This window comes from Tinamus guttatus, unplaced genomic scaffold (genome assembly GCF_059628265.1).
Source record: "Tinamus guttatus ecotype Peru unplaced genomic scaffold, ASM5962826v1 Tinamus_guttatus_pri_ptg000397l, whole genome shotgun sequence".
In the NCBI taxonomy this organism is placed as follows: domain Eukaryota; kingdom Metazoa; phylum Chordata; class Aves; order Tinamiformes; family Tinamidae; genus Tinamus; species Tinamus guttatus.
Genome location: NW_028288931.1, coordinates 2,289,006 through 2,308,610, shown reverse-complemented (window position 1 = coordinate 2,308,610; position 19,605 = coordinate 2,289,006). Strand labels below are relative to the sequence as shown.

Here is a 19,605-nt window from a genome sequence, read left to right as displayed (position 1 = left end):
GTGTCATGCAGGAAAAGCCGCACAAGTAAATTTCAAAGTGAAGGAATGTTTAGTGTTCAGGTATAGGAAATATTTAATAAATATATGTTAAAAAGTTGTTTTAAAGCATTTTAGCAACAGTTTTGGATTGTAAATAACATCACAGAAAAAGCTGGTTGAATACATCTTTTCTCCACTATACTATACTTGTAGGAAACTTCGTTATCATAAAAGTGACTTCCATTCTTACTTGTATCAATTTTACATTTGTCAAAAACATTACATTTAAACCAAGATACAAATGTAAGAAAAAAAAGTATTTTAAACAGAATAGAAACTGATTTTTAGTGCTATGATTTAAATTTTCCTTTTTTATCTTTAGACACGATTGAAGGTTACTGTTTACAAAATGGTTTTACAAAATTCTGGGAGTGTGCAGTTAAAAAAATGACATGGCCAATGCACTTCCAGAGGGGTGTTCATTGCCACAAGTCTTCCGTGCGACCAAATTTGAAGACCAGTCCGCTGTTTAAAACAGAACAGAGACACAAAAGTACATCAGGGAACAGATTAGCCTAATATTTTAAATAAATGATATCAGGGAGTAAATTGCAGTATTTGTAAATCTCCATGCTGGCATGAGACCCAGGTAGACCAATCCCAGGGCACTATCAACTTTACCAACTGTCTGTCCACACATATCTCGTTATCTAGTTACAAAATACAGCAATCAGTTACGGAAAGCTTCAATTTTAACCATTAAAAATAAATTTACATAAGAAAGGATGGGAAAATAGGCTTACCCAAAAAAGATGAATGCATTCTGGAAAAACACAGCTATTCCTGGGTACACTACTGCTTTTTCTAAGGAAAAAAAAAAACCAAAACAAAAACACCTTCACCATTTTTTCAGAAGTCCTTTTTCTCTTCAAGAAGAAGAGACCCAGGTAGACCAATCCCAGGGCACTCTGACATATTAGAAGCATTAAATTGCATTATATTAGCAAAGTAACTAGTTTAGTTTGAGAGGAACACTTGGAAAGAGCGTTACATGAACTGAGTAATGCAGAAGGTGAGAAGAATTAATGCATATTCAATCAGTGATTTTTATTCTAGGATTAAGTGTTTATCCAGGGAATTATTCCCATATAACTTAAGCAGTTCAATTATATCAGTACAATTTCCCATGTCGCCTAGAGTTATTTAAAGTTATTTTAAAAGTTATTAAAAAAAAAAATCTTGGTAATAATACATGGAATGGAAAAGAGAACACTCAGGGAACCAAAATACTGAAAGTGGATCTTCACAGAAACAATCTAAAAACAAGTTCTGAAATATTCTAAATGTTTGTTAAACTTTAAAGTGACTTACCCAAAGTGCATAAAGTCCCATTCCACGCTGCATCTTACCTTTGACAACGTAGCCTCCAAAAAGGATCCACATGGAAGCAATCAGAGATCCAAAAGCCATCATAAAACCAATGAATAGCCAAATCCGTGCACCTTAAAAAAGGCATTTTTGTATATGAATGTTATGTGCCTTTGTCTGACTACATATACTTTAATTTTCAACATACTTTAAGAAGCTTTATAGTTTACACTAAAAAATAAAATCAATTTACCTGTTTGTCCTAGACAGCCTTCACTGTAACTGTCGCCCCGAACTTGTCCGTTAGACACTGCATTGATCCTGTATGAGCAAAACAGGAAGAAAATAGATAACACAGGCGTATGTAAATGTCTATAAGCAATAGGAGAGACTTCTCCGAAACAGAACAATTAAGTTCTAGAAGTGAATAGTTCTGATCAAGAAATTACACTTACATCAGGAACGCAATAGTGGCTATAACCCCACAAGCATGGTACGAATGATTGAATTCTTCCACTTCAGGGTATTTTACAGCTGCATCTATGATTATCCACCAACCTGTAAAAAACTATTAAAAAACCCCACAAAAGCTTAAAATACTTTTAGCAGTATGAGTACCCCACCAAAATAACATTAACATATAAAACTATTTTTGCTTCAACTAAGGGACAACCAGTTTTGCTATCAAGTTAATTATGAACAATGTTAAATGCAACGCCTTCGAGGAAGTTTTCTCCAAGGAAACAATATAAAAGAGCTTTCCAAGTTAGTTCTTCGTTCAGAGAAGCGTTCTTTGGATGCAAACATATAGGTCTAGGCTCAAATTCTGCTGCTACCCGCACTAACAACATAGCCCCCTCCTTCCTTTTGCTTCCAAACACCCGGTTTTGGGTTCACTGCCAGCTAATGCCGCTGCCAGAAGCGCGATGCGGTAGGAAGGTGTCTGCACCCACGAGCACTCCTGCGGCAATGGAGGCGATCGTGTTCCGCTTCTCTCCCCAGTCCACGCACTCCGAGCACCTCAGGCTCTCAAGGAAGCCAGACATCTTTCTGCTCTCTGAGGAACTAGGAGGAAAAAAAAAGAAAAGAAAAAAAGGCACTTTTACTTCAAACAGGAATTTTATCGCACACCACAGTGGAGCTGAGCTGCCCCTGTACCACAGACACGGCCGCAGAACGCGGCGTCCAGGAGCCCCTCAAGGGAGGGCGGAGGCAGCGCCCGGCCGCCATGGGCGGCGGCGGGCCTAGGAGCAGCAGCCAGGCCGCAGCGGGAGCCTCTCGCCCGAGGCCGGCGGTGCCCGGCGCTGCTGCGGGCGCCGGTGAAGGCGGCACCGGGACTGCGGCCCTTCCTCCCGCCCGCGGCCGCCTCTTACCTCAGCGCGGGACGCGGGCCCTGCCGGCGGCGCGCGGGCACTGCGCACGCGCGGCCCTCAGCTGATGCGCACCGGCGCGGTCATGAGACCGGGCGGCCGCGCGCATGCGCGCTAGGGCCAGGCACCCGGCGCGTCCCTCTGCGCGTGCGCCGGGAAGGGCGAGGGCAAGGGGGGTGGTGCCACTGTGGTTAACGTGCGCCAAGCTCGCGCTGCGCATGCGCGGAGGACGGCGCCCTGGCGCTCTGCGCATGCGCAGTGACTCCCTGTTATGTAACGGGGAAGGGGGTTCTGGAAGTTTCTGGGCCCGCGTCAGTCGGTGCCAGGAGGCGGGAGCGGCGGGGGCTTCCCCGCGCACTCTGAGGGTTCCGCCGCAGGGCTCCGTGCCACTCGGGTGGGAGGGACTGCGCGTCGCTATGGGGGTGACTCGGGAAGCGGGGCTGTCTCCCCAGGCGTCGCCACAGGAGCAGGACCCGTGCCGGGGTGGTCCGGCCGCTTGGTGAGTCGGAGGGGCCCGGGGCTGGGCGGCGGGGTCGGGCATCCCCCGGGAGCTGCTGTCGCCTGGAGAGGTTGCGGATGAGGGGGGTGGTGGCAGCGGCCGTTGCTCGTCTGCTGCCAGCGGGAGATGGGAGATGGAGGGGTGAAAGGGTTGCGTTTAGGAGGGTGCGGGGAAGCAGCAACTGCCTCACGGCGTCCTCTCTTGCAGGAACACCCAGAACCCTCCGGGGAACCAGCCCTTGGGATGCCCGGCCGCCCCCAGCGGTAAGTGCCCTAGTGAAACACGGTGCCCTGGGTCCCCGCAGGGCTGTTTGTGGCCAGGTGGGTGTGGAGGGTTGTGCTTATACGAGTTGGCAGGTGGGGAGCTATGTGTGAGTCAGGTATGAAGGATGTGGGATGTGCTCCCCTATTGTATGGTACTGAAAGCACTGCTTTTTGGATCGATTAATTGTGTTAGGGGGAGTTAACCCAAAATTAAGAAGTGCTTTGTGTTGTCTTCTCTCTTTAGTGTATGCTCAGAGGTGGGGTTATGAAAAATGCTTACAGTAGTCATGAGAATAGCTCTTGTGGAAGAGTGTATAGCTGCTTTGTGCTCTTGACTCTTGTTTATGGTGAGCTCTGAGCACACCTTTGACTGTAAAGTGGCTTTCCTGAATTGTAAACAGTGACGTTAATTTGGAACTTGCGCAACTGAAATGGGATAGTTATAGGCTGTGATGCAATAACATCTGTATATGCAGAATGGCTGCTGTTAACGAGAGGGGCAGACACTTCATGTATTAATACATCGCTCTAAGTATTCTTTTGTTTTTAATGAGTCATATCCTGTCAGTGATTAGCTGTGTTTCTCAAGTTGTGTAGAGTTGTCTTTGTAACAGTGGCAGGCTATACATACTGCATAGAATGTGTTCGCGTTCTGTGCTGGTTAGAAGTAATTTGTAACATGATAGTCAAGATCTTGAACTGGCAGCCTTCTGACCTGGTTATGTAAATATTTCTATTTGAGGTAGCTACTTAATCTCTGTAGAATTGCAGATGTGAAGTATTGAATTTATACCGACCTTGAAGGCATGTGACTTAGGCACCTGTAGATGTCTTCGTAGTAAGATGCATTTAGAATAGCCTGTCCCAGCCTTAAATATTCTGTTGATGAAAATGCGACTTCATATGCTTTCCATTAAAGCATGCTGATGCTGGGTGAAGAGTATTAAAACTAAAAACTGATGACTCTTCTCAGAATACCAGAGAGCTACTCATGGTTGAAACTGAAGCTTTTTTCTTTCGTATAGAAGACTTCTGGGTGTAGGAGAGGAAATGTTGAAACCAAAATTGTCATAGGTAAAACGTGCTGATAAACCGGGTGAGAATTATTGTTGTTTATTCTTAAACTGTTTGCCTATGTTTGTCATATTTGTGCCTGTGGTATAAATGATCTGGCTGCTTCATTTCTGCTCCTTTTCCCTCCCCACCCCTTCTGAACAGGAACAGAAACTGGCTTTTATAGAATACCAGTAAAAACAGAGCCAACTTCCGGTACCTGTATGGAGAAAATGAAGGTTAGAAAGACTGACGACATGACAAACTTCATGGACGATTTAAGCCTCAGCTCTCCTAAGAAAAGAGATTCCCGTGGGAGGTCCAAAAGAAGTTGTAACAGATCATCAACAAGGTCATCCAGCAGATCATCTTGCAGCTCACAGGCCAGTTCAAGTAGTTCGTCTTCAGCTTCCTCACGGAGCTGGAGCCGGTCTCGGTCCAGATCACGATCGTGGGGTAGAAGAAATGGTACCCGAAGGTACAGAAGAAATTCTCGATCCTATTCCAGAAGCCGGTCGCGATCACGGGGCTACGTGAGGTACCGAGGCAGGTATCGCACTGTGCGCTACCGGAGGTACTAACCGCTCTCCTCCGAGGTACAGATCACGCAGCAGGTCATGGTCTCGTGGGAGATCCTTTTACAGAAGGTCCTATTCAAGAAGCAGGTCGCGTTCAAGAGGCCGAAGATACTATGGATTTGGGCGAACAATATATCCTGAGGCTTACAGGAGCTGGAGGAGCAGGTCGCGAACGAGATCTCGTAGCAGGTCACCTCTGCACTTGAGTGAAAAAGGTACTTTGAGAGTTCCGTTGTTACGTGAGAAAACTTAAGAGTATTTTATTTTAGACTGTAGCTAGACTTTCTAAGCTTTGGTCAGAATTGTTCAGAATTAATGTTCAGATAAGTTCTGTTAGTGTGCCTGCAGCTCCTAGCCTAGTAAGAGTAGGTAAGTGCGGATTTAAACACAAGACAATGACGCTTTCTTTCTCTTGCAGAGAAGAGGGAACTCCTGGAAATTGCAAAAGCTAATGCTGCAAAAGCCTTGGGGACCGATAACGTGATCTTGCCAGCAAGCTTGAAGGTCATCAGTCCTTCCAAAGAGACAAACAATGAAAAACCAAAACATGAGCCTCTTGGAGAGTCAGCTGAGGTAAGTATGAGTTGGAGTATTCCCAGTGAAAAGGTAAACACTTAAAATCTGTGGTCTGCATGAAGAAGCAATAGTTCCAGCTGTCGAGTTTGTGTCTGGGGATTCAAATGCTTGAATTCAAACTTCAGGTTTACCAGAATGCCAAAAAAAACACTGCAAACTTGCTTAGGCTTGATGTGTACCTTGGAAATTTAAAGCGATTGACCTCCTGGGTACATTCAGCCTTTAGTACAGATAAGTTAGGAAAGAGAGATGAATGTAGATTATTCTTTGCAATTAAGAGATTATGGATTACTTTCTTAGCCTAGTCATGTGTTTCTGAGCTAAAACAAGGAATCTGCTTTCAACTGTTCAAAGCTTTTCATGTGCAACAAACTGTTCCCAGAAATTCCATACCCAAGCACACAATGCATTTTACATACTTTATTTCTGTCTTATAGAAATGATGAATATGGTTCCAGACATTGATGAAGAAAATCTGTTGGTAATTAAGGGACTTGTGGGCAGTAGCTACTTGTGAACTTAAGGGAGGGGAAAAAAGTCATTTAAACTGAACTTTAGTTTCAGTCTGTTTTAATGTTTGTGTTGGTAATCTGATTCATGCTGAATACAAAAACTGTTAAATCTATCAGATGCTGCTGCTTCAAATTGAAGTAAATTTACTGAAGGTTTCTTAGACAAAGAAATGGTACAGGTGTCCCTTTCATAATATATGCAATATATTCCAGATGTTGAGAGAGTACAGAAGAAGAGGCCTGCATCACTTGCAGATAAGTTTATTGTCATTATCCAAAGCTCTGCAGGATTGATGTGCAGAACTTAATGCAACTTGCAAACGCTACATTCCATGATACTGCAGTCCCTGTTTAAGTAATTCAAATCCTCTTTAAAACTGCCACTGGGGCTTGGATATCAGGTCACTGTGAATCAACACAATGAGATTAATGAAATACTAAGTGTTTCAAAGTGAGCTCAGTGCTGATATGTTTACATGGTCAGTCGCTCACAGCTACCTTTGATGTAAATACCTGAAACAACCTTCCTGAAAAGTTAATAACTCTGACTGCCTTAACTCACATAGAATAATGTATCCGTCCGCTTAAGCTCTGTGTGCTCTTCTCTAGGAACTGGGAAGACTGACAGAAGATGTAACCAAAAGTGGAATGGAGAGGGCTAACCCTCAGAGAAGCATTTCTTTCAGCCCCAATGTAAGTGCACTTTCCTCAGATGAGTCTGGGATTCCATCCCTCCTGTATTAGGCTTTCTGCAGCATTGAATATTAACAATCATGGAAACAACTTGGATTTAATGGCTTGTTAACTACTTTCCTGGAGAAGCCAGAACAGTACTGCAGCAGTAGCTTGCTGTACCACAGCAACATCTTCAAATGATTGTGACTTCTCTTTCTAGCTTTATTTATTTATTTATCCTTTTTTTGTTTTTGTAGAATACAATGGCAAAACCAATACTGCAGAAGGCAGCAGGCCATGCAGTTAAAGAGATGGTGGTCTCTCCAGGAAGAGAGGATGACAAAAAGGGAAGTCCCTATGGGCAGTGGGTTCCTATCAAGAAGGAGCAGAACAAGTTTTTAAACTTCTCGCCTAAAAGTGCACCATTGCGGGCACGCTAGCATCTTTGCTGTCTCTCAAAAACTGTGTATTATACATACTTCAGTAGTGAGGTCTGAAGTTTTTCTGATTGTTGAAGATTTGTTAATACTGAGTATTTATTTTGACATACTTAATTTCATAATCTTAGGTTTCTCTTTCAGATAGAGCACAGTGACCCAGAAGCCACAGATGGAAATCTTGTGTAAAATTGTAAATATTTTGTATTGATTTAATGGACTAGAACTTTCAGGTGGGTGAATTTTCTAAACAATAGTTCAGTAGCTATTATTTTGAACTCTTGAATTATGTTGTTTAACTGTTTACTCAAGGAAAATAAATTCTAGTTTTGCACTGGCTTCTCTGTGTCAAGTGTTAGACCTGTTTGCAGTAATAAGTTCACATACCCTGTTCATAGTTTCTGTGAAAGTGACTTAATGCAGTTTGAGCTTTCAGTTAGTCACCATCCTATAGAGGCAAAGTGCAATGGAAGATAACTTTTGCATCCACATGAAATTGGGTATTGAAAATAGTAACTGTCTAGGCTGGGGCTAATTCGGGGCCTCTGGAGGAGCTTCCCTAAACCCTCTCCAACAAGTGGAAAGTTCTTGCATTATTTCCTGGCTGCCGTAGGCAAATCTATGGTCACTTCCTCTGGAAGTCACTTTTAATCTTCACTGTGAGTTAATACAGACTTGTATTTTGATTTAGGCGCTTTAAAACCACTTTTAAAAGCCCATTATGTAAAGCAGAAAGCACATACTTGGTATGGTCTGGTGGAGGGGCTATATTAGACTAGCTGTTCCAGGTTAGTACTGGACAGGGCCCTGTAACTGCTCAGAAACTTCCCAATTCAGCATTATCACACACTGGCCTCTTTGCTGCACCAAGACCTCACCTCCATGAAGAGAAGGAAGCAATCAAGTAAACGCTGTATTGCATAATCTTCGGTGATGGTTTGGGGGAGTAATCAGTTAAACTGGATCTTGTGTAAAATAAACTTCTAGTAAATAAACTTGATTTATATACTGCTGTGTGAAAGCTTCAAGAAATTTTATTTGAATAGTGCTCAAGATAGTAATGCTGCCTTCAGAGGCTGGGTCTGCTCCTCTTCCCTGCCTGTTGTGTGCCACACTGTGATGTTCTGTTGGTTGGGTGTTTTAATGGATCAGCTCACTGCTTGTGTCCAAAGGAAATTTCCCTACCTTCAAGCATTTCCAAGCTTTATTTTCAATGGCGTGCAGAGGAGTTAGTGTTGCTGTGTAGAGTGGGAATTGTTGTAGTTGATTAAGAATTGCATTTTCTGCAGAATTGCTTAGACTGCCCTGCCAAACCAGCGTTACAGAATTTGCAGCACTTGTTTCTGTTTATTCCCCTCACTGAAGGAGGGAGACATTTCTGTTTACCTGGAGCAGGGCCCTTCTACACTGTCCAGGAGATGCTGATTGAGGAACTCCCAGCTCAAATACATCCCAAAGAGCTTCATCTGTGTGTTCTTGAAACATTCCTTCACCCTGGTGCTAGAGGTGTTCAGGTACCTCTCAGATAATGTAAAGTAGAGACATCTTTACTCTTAGGCTGAGCAGTAAGAGTTTACTTTTTGTCTTTATTTGAAGTGTTACAGTGGGAGAGCTGGCTACTTCTGCAATTAAAAGCTATATACAGCTGAAGTTGTTACTAGAAAAGCTTTTACACAATCTCCTACTACAGAAGATTTTACACTACTTAATGAGGAATCTACAAAGTTTTTTTCCTGATACTCCTTGAAATCTAGCAAGCTTTAATAGATGTAAAAAAGCTGTAGTATCACAGACATCCCTGGAGAGGGCAGTTCAGACGGCTGTTCCTCTCTCCAAGTTCTGCTTGATTTCGGCCGTGTACTTCCCGTAGAATCTCTCAGCCTTCTGGTTGAACTTGGCGTTCCTCTCATTGATGTAGTCAATATCTGCATCGTCGTTGTACGGGCGTCTCCGGCTGTATTTCTCACGTTTTTCAATTCTACAAGACAAACAGTGTTTGAAGACCTGGGGAATAAACCTGTAGACTTAGGAGTACTGGTCCCTGCCACCCTTTTCAAGCTAGAATTTTTTTCTATAGTTAAATGTTAACTTCTGCTGTTACTTTCAGTGATAATGCTATAAAGCTGTTTTTTAGTCTAGGCCTGAGAATTGTTAAGAAAAATAGTGAAGGAAAGTTACAGTTGCTACTTGCTCTACAATAGAAGTATTCCTAGTTCTATAACTTGTAATTACAAGTAGGGGAATATTGTATCATTATTTCTAATGTTGCCCACTACAATTTTAGAATACTAAGTAAAATTCAAAGAGCACATTCACTGTTCTAAAATACCGTGACAATGAAGACAAGTCTGTCCAGCTCTAGGTCAGGTCTCTGTCCCTTGTTTGGCAACTACTGCTTTACTTTTACTGTATGAGTAACCTGCACTTGGTGTCAGTACAAAGGTGGCTTTTCAGCAGTGTGTTTTCTTAAATCCTATCATTTACTTACTGTTTTTCAAGATCTGCAACCATCCTATCAACCCCTTCTTTGGAGGGCACGTGGCTTCCGTGGAGGAGACTGTCTGAGGTTGGGTAAAGCGCCTCCCCGCTGCAGGAGAGAACAGAGCGGCAGTTTACAACACCCACACTGAACTAAGCCTTTCCTGATATTTTTTATCTTTAAGGCATTTAGGAAGTTGATCCCTCCTGCTGCCAGGAGTTAGTTTTAGGCTCTGGAAGATTCAGGCCTCGGTGTTGGGTGCAGCAGGATGGCTGCAGTCACACTTACTACTGCTCCTTCAGCTTCTCGTACTGCTCCAGGTCGGGTTTGATCTGCCTCGTGAGCCGCTGGTACTGGCGCAGCTGGGCAGCCGCGTAATCTTAGAAGAGACGGAGTCACCGTAAGGGGATTCCACAATTCACTGGTGTGGGAAATACTGGTGAAAGCGACTAAAAACACTTTGTCGTTACCTGAAAACCCAAGATCTGGATTTTTCCTCTTCTTTTTCCTCTCCCACCTTTCCGCGTCCTCGGCGCTGATCTCCAGCAGCTTCACCCGCTCGTAATCCTCCCCCCTGGCAGCACATTCCTAACACGGCACGAGTGGCGTTTTAGCGATGATTAAGCATTAAGGAGAGCTCTACGGACACGGTAGGGAGCATTGTGAGGGCTGGGGTGGCGCTGCCCTCCCCTCCTCCTCCTCTTCCTCACCTTCTTCTTCTCCTGCACGCGCAGCTCCCACTCCAGCCGGGCCTTCTTGGCCTCCCAGTTGGGCGGCAGCTTCATCCTCTTGTCCTCCTCCACCACCTCCTGATGGTTCAGCTTGCGGGCCTCGTTCTGCGGGTGGAACCGGCCGTTGAAGCCCGCTTCCCGCTGCTGCCGGTGCCCCTCCCGCCCGCTCGCCGCCGGGGCCTACCCGCTTCATGTGCAGCTCGCGGAACTTGCGCAGCTGCTGCTCCCGCTTCTCCGCCGCCGCCTCGGCCGCCGCTGCCGCCGCGCAGGACCCCGCCTCGTCCTCCGAGCCCGACGAGCCCTGAAACAGCCCGTGCTCAGGGGACGGGACGGGACGGGACGGGACGGCCCCGTCCCCGCCGCCGCGGCCTCACCCCATCGTCCGGAGCCCCCAGCTCGCCGAGCGCCGCCATCTTCCTCGCCGAGCGCTTCCGCCGCTGCGCGCACTTCCGGCGGGACGGGGCGGGGCGGGAGCGCCCCCTGGCGGGCAGGAGGGCGGGCGGCGGCTCCGGGAGGACCGGGAGGGTCCGGGGGGACCCGAGGGGGTTCGGGAGGGTCCGGGGGGATCCGGAGCCGCCAGCGGCCACGCGAGGCCGGCGCGGCTACCAGGCCCGGGCCCAAACCGGGTTGAGGGGGAACACACCGGGCCTGGGCGCCGTTAACCCCCTCTCGGCGTCATTAACCTCCCGCCGTTAAGTGGCTCCCCCAGGACGGGGGTTTGGGCCGAGCCCCGGCTCTGCCCGGTTGGGCCCGTGCAGGCTCCGTGCTGGTGTCTGCATCACCCCGTGGCACCGGGCAAGGTCAAGGTGCCCGTTGCATTTTAGCGCTTGTGAATGGGATGCAGCAGGGCCCCGGAATCCGCTTTTCCCGCAGGGATTCGCTCGGGATGCTCCGGCGCTTCCCTGTCAGCGGCACCGGAGCAGCCCTCGCTCCTCCCTTTCGGCTGCGCTTTCTGCCGCTGCCAAGCGCCGCGGGGTGATAAAAATATCAAACGGCCCTCGGGTTCCTGTGTTACCCAGCAAGGAGCCAAGCGGGGCAAGAAAACAACCGAAACCAACCCGCGAACTTGGTGACACCAGAAAAGAGCAGCCGCGAGCAGAGAGACGGCTCGGGTTTTATACAGCCGCGCTGGCAGCGCCTCAAAGCAGAGCAGGGGGTTGTCCCGCCGTGCTTTGGCTCCGGGATGTCCCTTGTCACCTGCCCTGGGCCTGTCCCTGCGCCGCGTTGCTGAGCGGAGCTGCAGGGCCGCGGAGCCGGCGGGTTCCCAGTTCTCGTGTGTCCCCAGGGAGCGCTCGGCATTGGCACCATCCTCCTCCCCCTCCTATGGGAGCCTGGGGACAGAACGGGGATTGGGACCGCGGGGACGGACGCGGCCTGGCCCATGTCCCCTGCGCCCAGGGAGTCCCGGGAAGCCGCTGGTGCTCATGGCTTTGTGCGGTACCGGCACCGCAGCCTCCTCGTGGCCTTCGGACAAACCCGGAGGTTTCCCCAGCTCCCCGCGTCCACCTGCGGCTGCGGGGCAGGTGCCGAGAGCCCCTCGTGCCGCAAACCACAAACCGACCAGAAAGAGGCAGGAACGGCCCCAAACCTGCCCCGTGCCGAGCAGCGGGGCCGCTCCTGCGCGGCTGGCAGGGAGGACACACAGAGCTGCTCTTGCTGCCGCTTGCAATGTATTTTTAGATTAAAAAATGTTTTTCTTTCTCGTGCGCGCCGCGTTGGCCCGCGCGGGGTCGGAGCTGCCTCCATTGTCTTCTGCAGCGGAGCCTCCCCTGCGGTGCCAGAATGAGGAATTCCAGTTACATTTTGTACAGGGGCCGGCAGCTCGGAGGAACTGACTCATCCCGGTTATATTTGTCCTTTCAAAGGGGAGACGCCGGCGGGGGAGCAGCCCTGATAATCCGGCATCCCCTGGCGCGGCGGGACCCGCTCCCGGCGGAGCTCCCGGAGCCCCTGGGCCGCGCGGGCAGGGAAACCCTCCCCGGGCCCGGCCGCGTCCCCGGGCCCCGCGAGCCCCTCGCGTGCCGCCGCGGAGCCGCTTCCCCTTCCTGCGCGGCCCCGCTCCAGCTGCGCGCGCCATCCGCTGCCGTGCCGAGCGAGCGGAAGCGCCGGAGCCTGCGGAGCAGCCGGGGACGAGGCCGCGTCCCCCTTCCCGTGCCCAGAGCTGCAGCCATCCCGCTCCTGGAAACCGAATTCCCCAACGCTGCCCCTGTGCTCAATGTCACCCGCACGGAGACGCTTGGAGAGGGGGCACAGCCGTGGCCGGGGTTTTAGGCAGAGGACGAGGCGCTTTCTCGCCGCACGGCCCCTCTCGCGGCGGCCGCTCGCGTCCTGTCGGGTTGCAATTACAATCTTTCAGCTCAGACACATAATCATTGGGCTGGAGAGCAAGAAGTACCTGGGTAATGCGCTTAACACGAATTAACCTGGTTACGCTCTGACTCTATTGAAAATGAGAAAGTGCTGATGGTCAAAATCAATTCCTCGGCAGCCAAATTACTGCAGGGCCGGCTTAGGGTTTCAGCTAAATGGGCACCCCGCAGCAGCCGCCCTAATTGCCCCGGCTGCGGTTGGGGACCCGTCGAGCTGGGCGCGCGCGGGGTCCCAGAGCGGCCGATTCGGGCGGCTTCGGAGCGGCGCCGCTTCCCTGCGCTCGAGGCTGCAGCCTGGTTTGTTTTGTTGTGTTTTTCCCTTAAAAGCCGGAACCTGGCGGAGTTTCCTGCGTGAGAACAACGCGGTCGTTAGCTGGGAATTGCAAATGAAGCAGATTTGCAGGAGGCGGCACCGAAATGCCCGGTCCTTCCTCAGAGCATCGCCCGCGCCGTTGCCCAGGGCTCCTGTGGCCGCTCTCTGCAATGGGCAGAACTGGTGCAATTTGGGAAAACGGCCCCAAATCCTCCCCGGCCTCCTCCGGGCCAGGCCACTGCGGTGAGGACGGCCAAGTCCCCATGCCAGCAGCAGGATAACATCACGTTTCCCCGGATCAATGCGGATTTGGGTTTGGGAGTTATTAGGCCGCTGCCATAAACCATCTCGGAGACCGCAGCGGGCAGTGATGGATCTCCCTGCTCGCCGCCTGCTCCAGAGGCATCCGTTAAATATTGGCCCTGCCAAAGCCCTGGATGCGGCACCAAGGGGAGGAAGGAGGACGGGAATGGGGGCAGGGTCCCTATGAGACGTCCCCAGAGCCAGACGGGGACCAGCGCAGCAGGTGCCACCACCCCGGTTCGGCCCCAAGCGTTGAGTGAGTGCTAAGCCCCATAAAATCCCCCTTTCAGCTACTATTTCTGCACAAAAGGCTCTGGGGCGGCGAGATACGCCAAGGCATCCGATGAAGTAACATGTCTGTTCTCATTTGTGACATTTATTATTAACAGGGAGAAGAAGAAGGAGAAGGAGAGAGGAAAAAAAGCCGCCAGAAAGAACGCCTAATTGAAGGACTATTGTGCCTGGTAACTGCTATTAAATTAATCTGCTGCGTGCCTTTCCACCCACATGCTCGCAAGCTTCCTGGTTATAATTAGAACCATTTACAACCAATTTGACACCGCGAGGAGGCTGCAGTTCAGCTGCTTAATATGGGGACGGGCTGGGGACGGGGGTCTGCGCCCGGCCGGGGCTTCACCCACGACTCCCGGGAGGACCCTGGAGAGGCTGTTTTGGGGAAGGGGACGAGGGGACAGGTCGGTTTTGGGGGGCCCTGCCCAGCACCTGCCCCTGCTCTTTCCCACTTGGCTTTTATTTCTTTTCCTCGCTGCCGTCGTTCGCAGTTTCCAGTCTTCGTCTCCTTGGGTTTCTCCCCTCCTTGTGATCACTCCCCCTTCTTCTGTTCTGGAGCACCGTCAAGCCCCTCAAAATTGAATTTATTTCTGTATCTGCCTAATCGGGTTCCTTTTCTCTTTCCCTCCCTCCCCTCTCTTGCTACTTGGCAATTTTATTCCCAACTTTGGAAGTGCCGCAGAGCTGCAGAGAGGGGGAATGAAAGCAGAAAGCAGCGAGACGGGAGCTTCCCCTCTGCCCCTGGAGCCGGCAGCTCCCCGAGGTTGTCACCCCACGCGGGGACGGTGACACTGCGGCACTTAGATGCCTCCTGGATTCATTATGGCTCTTGGCTTCTCTCCATCGGAGCCGCTCCATTTGGACTATTGATTGGGATTTTAAGCGAGGGAGGGGGGATATCAGGTGTTTTTTTATAGGGGGGTGCTGGTATATCCTTAAATCTCCGCTTCTCATTCATCGCCACCGTCCCCAAGGAGCCGCCGGTCACCCCAGCCTGGAGCCAAAGCCCCTCGGGGCCGGAGCGCGTTGGGATTCAGCCCCGCACCAGGACACGGGTGCCAGGGGAGGCCACACAGCCCTTCCTGGGACATCGGGTGGTTATTTCCCTATATTTTTATTTCTTTCCCCCTCACTGAGCCGTCCTGGAGGCCCCTCAATCATTTCCATCGTGCCTGAGGGCAGCGGGACCACAACCAAAGCAACAAAGCGCCGCGCACCTCGGACCACGTTGCCATTAAATATATATATACGGGAAGAAAAGCAGCGCTAATCAAGGCGAAAGAGAATTGATTAATATTTTAGCAAAACCGTCAAACTGGAGTTTAACAGACTGGTTAAAATCTCAGCTGGAGAAACCACTGTGGTTCTCCACTGCCCGGTAATTTATTTATTTATTTGTTTTCCACAACCCAGGCTGGTTTCCATCGCCCGGCTCTGCCCCGGGGGCCGTCGGAGCGGCCGGGCTCCGGCGGGGGCTGCTGCAGAGCATTAGAGGCTGTTTGCCCTTTATCCGAGCAAATAATTAGCGGCGGTTTAAAAAGGCCCCTTCTTCCCCCTCCCCGCTCCCTTTTATAGGTACAATAATCAGATAAAATATTTCTGGAAGACTATTTACAAACTTCCCCGTGCCCATCAATCTTGCCGTTAAGCCAGAGCGGAGGAAGATCTCTAACCTCAAGAAGCTGCTAATGCAACCGAGCTATTTAATGGTGGGGCAGATTTCTTCTTTCTTTTTTTCCTGCTGCCATTACTATAGAATACATAATAACATCAATAATTAAATATAAATTGGATTTAATATTTTATGCTGGCGACATGTAATTTACACTCTACCCGAGAAATCAAAAGGTCACGTCTGAAGCAAAGGCAAGAAGCTGGGAGAGGCGGGATGGGCCGGCGGCCGCCGCAAGACCCAGGGAGCCAAAGGAGAGGCTGGTTTGGGGTGGAAAAGGGGCGTTTTGGGTCTGTGGTGGCAGTTTTTAGCCTCCGTGGCCCAACCGAACAGGAGCCGCCGCTGCTGCTTCCCCGGCTGCTCCCGGCACCGCAGCCCCAAGAGGTTGAGGCCAAAATAAACAGGAACCCGCGGGGAGGCAGCCCCGGGGCCGCAGCTCCCGACGTCCTTTCGCTCCTGCTGCTGCTTTTCCAGGGCTTGGGGCTCGGCCGGGAGCCGCGCTGCCTGTTCCGCGGGGAGCTGCAGTTTGGGGCAAAACTGCCGAGTTTGGAGGCTTCTTTTTGCATGCACTGGATAACCCTCTGCCTCCCCAAGGAAGGGCCAGTGAATTGCATGAGGACAGGGCTCTACCTGCTTTCTCAGGGCCATGGTTTAGTGGGATCATGCTTTTCTTTGCCAAGGACGCTATGGAAAATCGACACAAATGCCCTGGTCTTGAGGCTACCAGTGCCTCTTGGCTCTGTTTTTTGGCCGTCTCCTCTGATTTTTGAGCCCAGGCAGGTTTTGCAGGCCCCTGTGTTTGCATCGTGGCCCAACAGCTGAGGACCCAGCTTAGCAGCAAGGATCCTGTTCCCACATGTCCCTGTACTGTTAAGAGCAGCCTTGGGGACACCTCCACCCCCCTGCAAATCCAGTGCGACTGGACCAGAATCTCCCCTTTTCTATAAATTTTTCATCTTTCAACACCTTGCAATCTAGAGATATCTTTTGCCCTTCCTCTTTCGGAGGGAGCAACGGCTTGCATTCTTGCACGATTAATACAGCACAGTCGCAGCACTGTCGATATACTATTATTTTCCATCTTGATTCATCCCCAGATGCAGCGGGAAACGACTCCCTCCAGGCCACTCAGTGCTGGAAAACACTTTTAAGAGCTTCGACGGCCGCGCGCTCCGTTTCGCAAGGTGCCGGGTTTACCGTCCGCGAGCGCCGCGCTGAGATCCCTTCGCTGCCGCTCTGCGCGGGCCGGGATGGGTGATGGATGACCGGGATGCTGCTCGACGGACACCTCGGCTGCAACTGGGACCATCTGGATCCATTTTTCAGGCAAATGTCTCCGAAATGCAGCGCTCTGCCCCGGCCGCTGCTTCTTGCAGGGCCGCGATGCCCGTGGGCCACGTTTTCACATTGCATTTCCCTATTTAGACCCATTTTGGGGCATCCCGGTGCCCCGTGGGCTGGTCCTTGGTGGGGATGGCAGTGATGGCAGCGCCCGGTGCTACCGTTTCTCCTCCCCAGCCCGATTTGCCTTGTCACGTCCCATTAACTTCTAATTCGGCACTAATCTCTGCCCTGAAATATATAATGAAAGACATTCAAAATATATCAAAGTGGCAGCAGTATTGATTTATTAATGCTAGGGAATGTTGCCCTAATTGAATTGAGATCCAGGAAGCCAGTTAATGCAGCTGACAGCGATACAGGAATCCAGAGAGGGCTGTTTTTTTTTTCTCTCTCTTTCTCTCTCTCTTTTTGTTGTCAGTCGGATAAATAACAAATCAATTTAAATTTCAACGAGGTCGCTAAAAACAAGACGGCACCTGCACGGGCCAAGGGCCGCGGGGCTCCCCGGGGCTCGCGGGTCTCTCGCTCCTGCCCTGCGCCTCGAGCTTGCGCCTCCCTCGGCACCTCCAAGATGATCCGGGTGGGAATAATCCCAGGAAAGCGTTCGGGATGGCTCCGACCCGACGGAGCTGGAGGCAGCTCCTGCTCTGACACCTGGACCCCTCATGGGGCTGGTGCTGGCCCTGTTGCTCACAGTCTCCCTGGGGTTGTCCCTCTGCTTTGCTTGCTCAGAAATGCCCGTTTTCCCCTTTTTTCCCACACAATCAGAGGTTTCTCCAAGGGAGCCGGGTGCCCTCCACGTTGCCTCTTCTCCCACTGGCAGCCGGAGAGGTGAGAAATCCGGGCTGAGCTCCGGCTGCGGCTTGGCGGGATGTTCCCGGTACCATTCCCGGTTCCACCGGGGCCACCCTCGCCCCAGGGCTGTGTCCCCTCCACGACATCCTAGGCCAAGCTGGGAGCAGAAAACGCAGCATTTGGTGTTCCCAAGACTTGCCTTCAATCCTCATTTTTCCCCAAGCATCCTTGAAATGGTAACAAATCCATCCTAGTGCACATGGAGCACACGGTGGAAGCGGCTCCTTCTGCAGCCCATCCTTGCGCCCGCCAAGACCTGCCCGCCTGGGGACCATCCCGGCCCATGGGCCTCCCCAGCATCTCCCTTCCCTTCCCGAAGGAGCGATGCCCGGGATGGGAGCGCAGCCCTGCAGCGGCGGCTCTGGTCAAGGAGGCAGAGGAGCCGGAGCTAATTAAATCAACAGCTAACGGTGGAGGTTACCCACAAAAGTGAACCTTGGTGCCCCGAAAACCACTGACCAGAGAATGGCTGGAAAAAAAAAAGAGCAAAACCACAGTTGGAGTGAAATGGAAAAAGAAATCTCCAGCTCTATATCACTCCAGCCAGCCACAGGTATCAGCATATTAATTGCTCTTTGACTTGATTTTGTTGTGGGATTAAGGGCGCGCTGTGGCTTGCGCGGATGTGCCGCGAGCCGCGAGGCTGGATGCAGGATCCGTGCGCGGAGCCGGCCTGGGTACCCCCGGCAGCAACCTCCGGAGCAACCTCCGGAGCATCCCGGCAGCCCAGACACCTTTTGGGATGGGATGGGACATGGGGGCGACACTGAGAGAGTCGCCTGGGGCTTTTTCTCCAAGCTAAAAGGAAAAAATCCCGGATGGGAGGCAGGGTGAGGGACCCGACGATAAGTCACGGGATGTCAGAGAAAACCGCGGGCACCAAAACTCCATGGCAGCCACTCGTTTAATTTCCGGGCTGGCAGAGCCGCGGTGACACTAATGGCCGGGGAAGCGGAGGTTGGACGGTCAGCGCAACCCGCGGCGGCGGGGACGGCGGCGGGAGCGTCACGGCGAACAATGAGCCGCTTCATCCGCCGCGCCGCCCGGCCCCGGGCTGCTAATTACAGCAGAAATTACCTCTGCGGCCTTGCCCGAGAGCCGGAGCCTTCGTGGCCGCTAATAACTCTCCTTTTTGTGTTCTCCATCATGCTGGTGCCATTGGCTTTGTTGGCTTCGGGGTTGGTTTGGGTTGAGGTTTTGCTGGGAAAGGGATTCACCAGTGTAATAATTAACAGCTCTGCTTGGGCCATTTTGGGCCGGCTTTGCAGGTATTTCGTTGCCAGAGGGATCCGCTCGGCGCTGGGAGTTCTGCAGCCGCCCAAAGGGCCGGTGATGGGCGCCGGGGCCGGCGCTCGTCCCGTGGGAACGGCCGGCGCCGAGGAAGTGGGAGCGGGAGGCGAAGGAGAAGTGCGACCGCGACGGCGGCTCCGCGGGGCGAATGCAGAAGTGGGGACCGGCGGCTGCCGGGACGGGGTGACCGCTGCTGGAAACACCCGCGCCGGCGGCCGGGGACGGCTGAGGCGGCCCCGTGTTGGTCCCTGGTGGCCGCAGAGCCCAGAGCGGGGCAGAATTCCGCCTGCTTTTCCAACAGGGCTGCTGGTAGAGCCTCCAACGGCCTCTGCGCTCCCAGGGAATCCATAAGTGATTTTAAAAAGGGATGAAAACCAGCTCCTTTGGGCTGGTGGGAGCCCACGGCGGCGGGAATGAGCTGTGTGGGTCGTTGCACAGGGCAAGGCGGACGGCGACGCCGGGGACGCGGCGCAGCCTCCGCGGGGCCGGCCGAGGCCGGAGCCTCCCGTGCGGCGCCGAGGCCGGCGGAGGCTGCGGAGCTCCGTGCACTAGAGGGAGACAAAGCCCCGCGCGCGGCGCCCGCGGGGTGCCCGGCCCGGCACCCCCGGGGAGCTCCGGCATCCGCGGCCCCGGATCCCTCCCTGCAGC

The 19,605-nt window shown here is 51.6% G+C and overlaps 3 protein-coding genes across 3 annotated transcripts; 1 reads left to right on the top strand and 2 right to left on the bottom strand.

Annotated features, from left to right (window-relative positions):
* Positions 1-30: 30 nt before the first annotated feature.
* Positions 31-2,837, bottom strand: TMEM50A (transmembrane protein 50A). Its single transcript, XM_088531153.1, has 7 exons — positions 2,721-2,837; positions 2,301-2,412; positions 1,803-1,915; positions 1,601-1,668; positions 1,389-1,481; positions 783-843; positions 31-504 (listed from the first exon to the last, which is right to left on the bottom strand). The coding sequence occupies exons 2-7, from the start codon at positions 2,391-2,393 to the stop codon at positions 459-461; spliced, it is 474 nt and encodes a 157-aa protein (XP_088387279.1). The 5' UTR covers positions 2,394-2,412; positions 2,721-2,837; the 3' UTR covers positions 31-458.
* Positions 2,838-3,100: 263 nt separating this feature from the next.
* RSRP1 (arginine and serine rich protein 1) lies at positions 3,101-7,649 on the top strand. The gene is given in 7 exon segments (XM_088531158.1): positions 3,101-3,216; positions 3,424-3,479; positions 4,698-5,110; positions 5,112-5,325; positions 5,529-5,683; positions 6,808-6,891; positions 7,131-7,649. Coding segments are annotated over 7 exon segments (1,188 nt in total). The 5' UTR covers positions 3,101-3,133; the 3' UTR covers positions 7,314-7,649.
* Positions 7,650-9,061: 1,412 nt separating this feature from the next.
* Positions 9,062-10,939, bottom strand: SYF2 (SYF2 pre-mRNA splicing factor). The gene is made up of 7 exons (XM_088531020.1): positions 10,895-10,939; positions 10,705-10,821; positions 10,500-10,625; positions 10,260-10,377; positions 10,078-10,168; positions 9,799-9,897; positions 9,062-9,288 (listed from the first exon to the last, which is right to left on the bottom strand). The coding sequence occupies exons 1-7, from the start codon at positions 10,931-10,933 to the stop codon at positions 9,123-9,125; spliced, it is 756 nt and encodes a 251-aa protein (XP_088387146.1). The 5' UTR covers positions 10,934-10,939; the 3' UTR covers positions 9,062-9,122.
* Between the last annotated feature and the right edge of the window lie 8,666 nt (positions 10,940-19,605).

Bases quoted from the DNA above. Each gene is read 5' to 3' on its own strand.
- TMEM50A (XM_088531153.1), bottom strand. From the start codon at position 2,393: ATGTCTGGCTTCCTTGAGAGCCTGAGGTGCTCGGAGTGCGTGGACTGG. The intron at 1,482-1,600 runs GTAAATTGATTT...GCCTTTTTTAAG, and splicing joins AGGCTGTCTAGGACAAACAG to GTGCACGGATTTGGCTATTC. The intron at 505-782 runs GTAAGCCTATTT...TGTTTTAAACAG, and splicing joins AATGCATTCATCTTTTTTGG to CGGACTGGTCTTCAAATTTG.
- SYF2 (XM_088531020.1), bottom strand. From the start codon at position 10,933: ATGGCGGCGCTCGGCGAGCTGGGGGCTCCGGACGATGGG. The intron at 10,378-10,499 runs GTGAGGAAGAGG...GTGCCGTGTTAG, and splicing joins GCGTGCAGGAGAAGAAGAAG to GAATGTGCTGCCAGGGGGGA. The intron at 9,289-9,798 runs GTAAGTAAATGA...TTTGTCTTGTAG, and splicing joins GTTGCAGATCTTGAAAAACA to AATTGAAAAACGTGAGAAAT.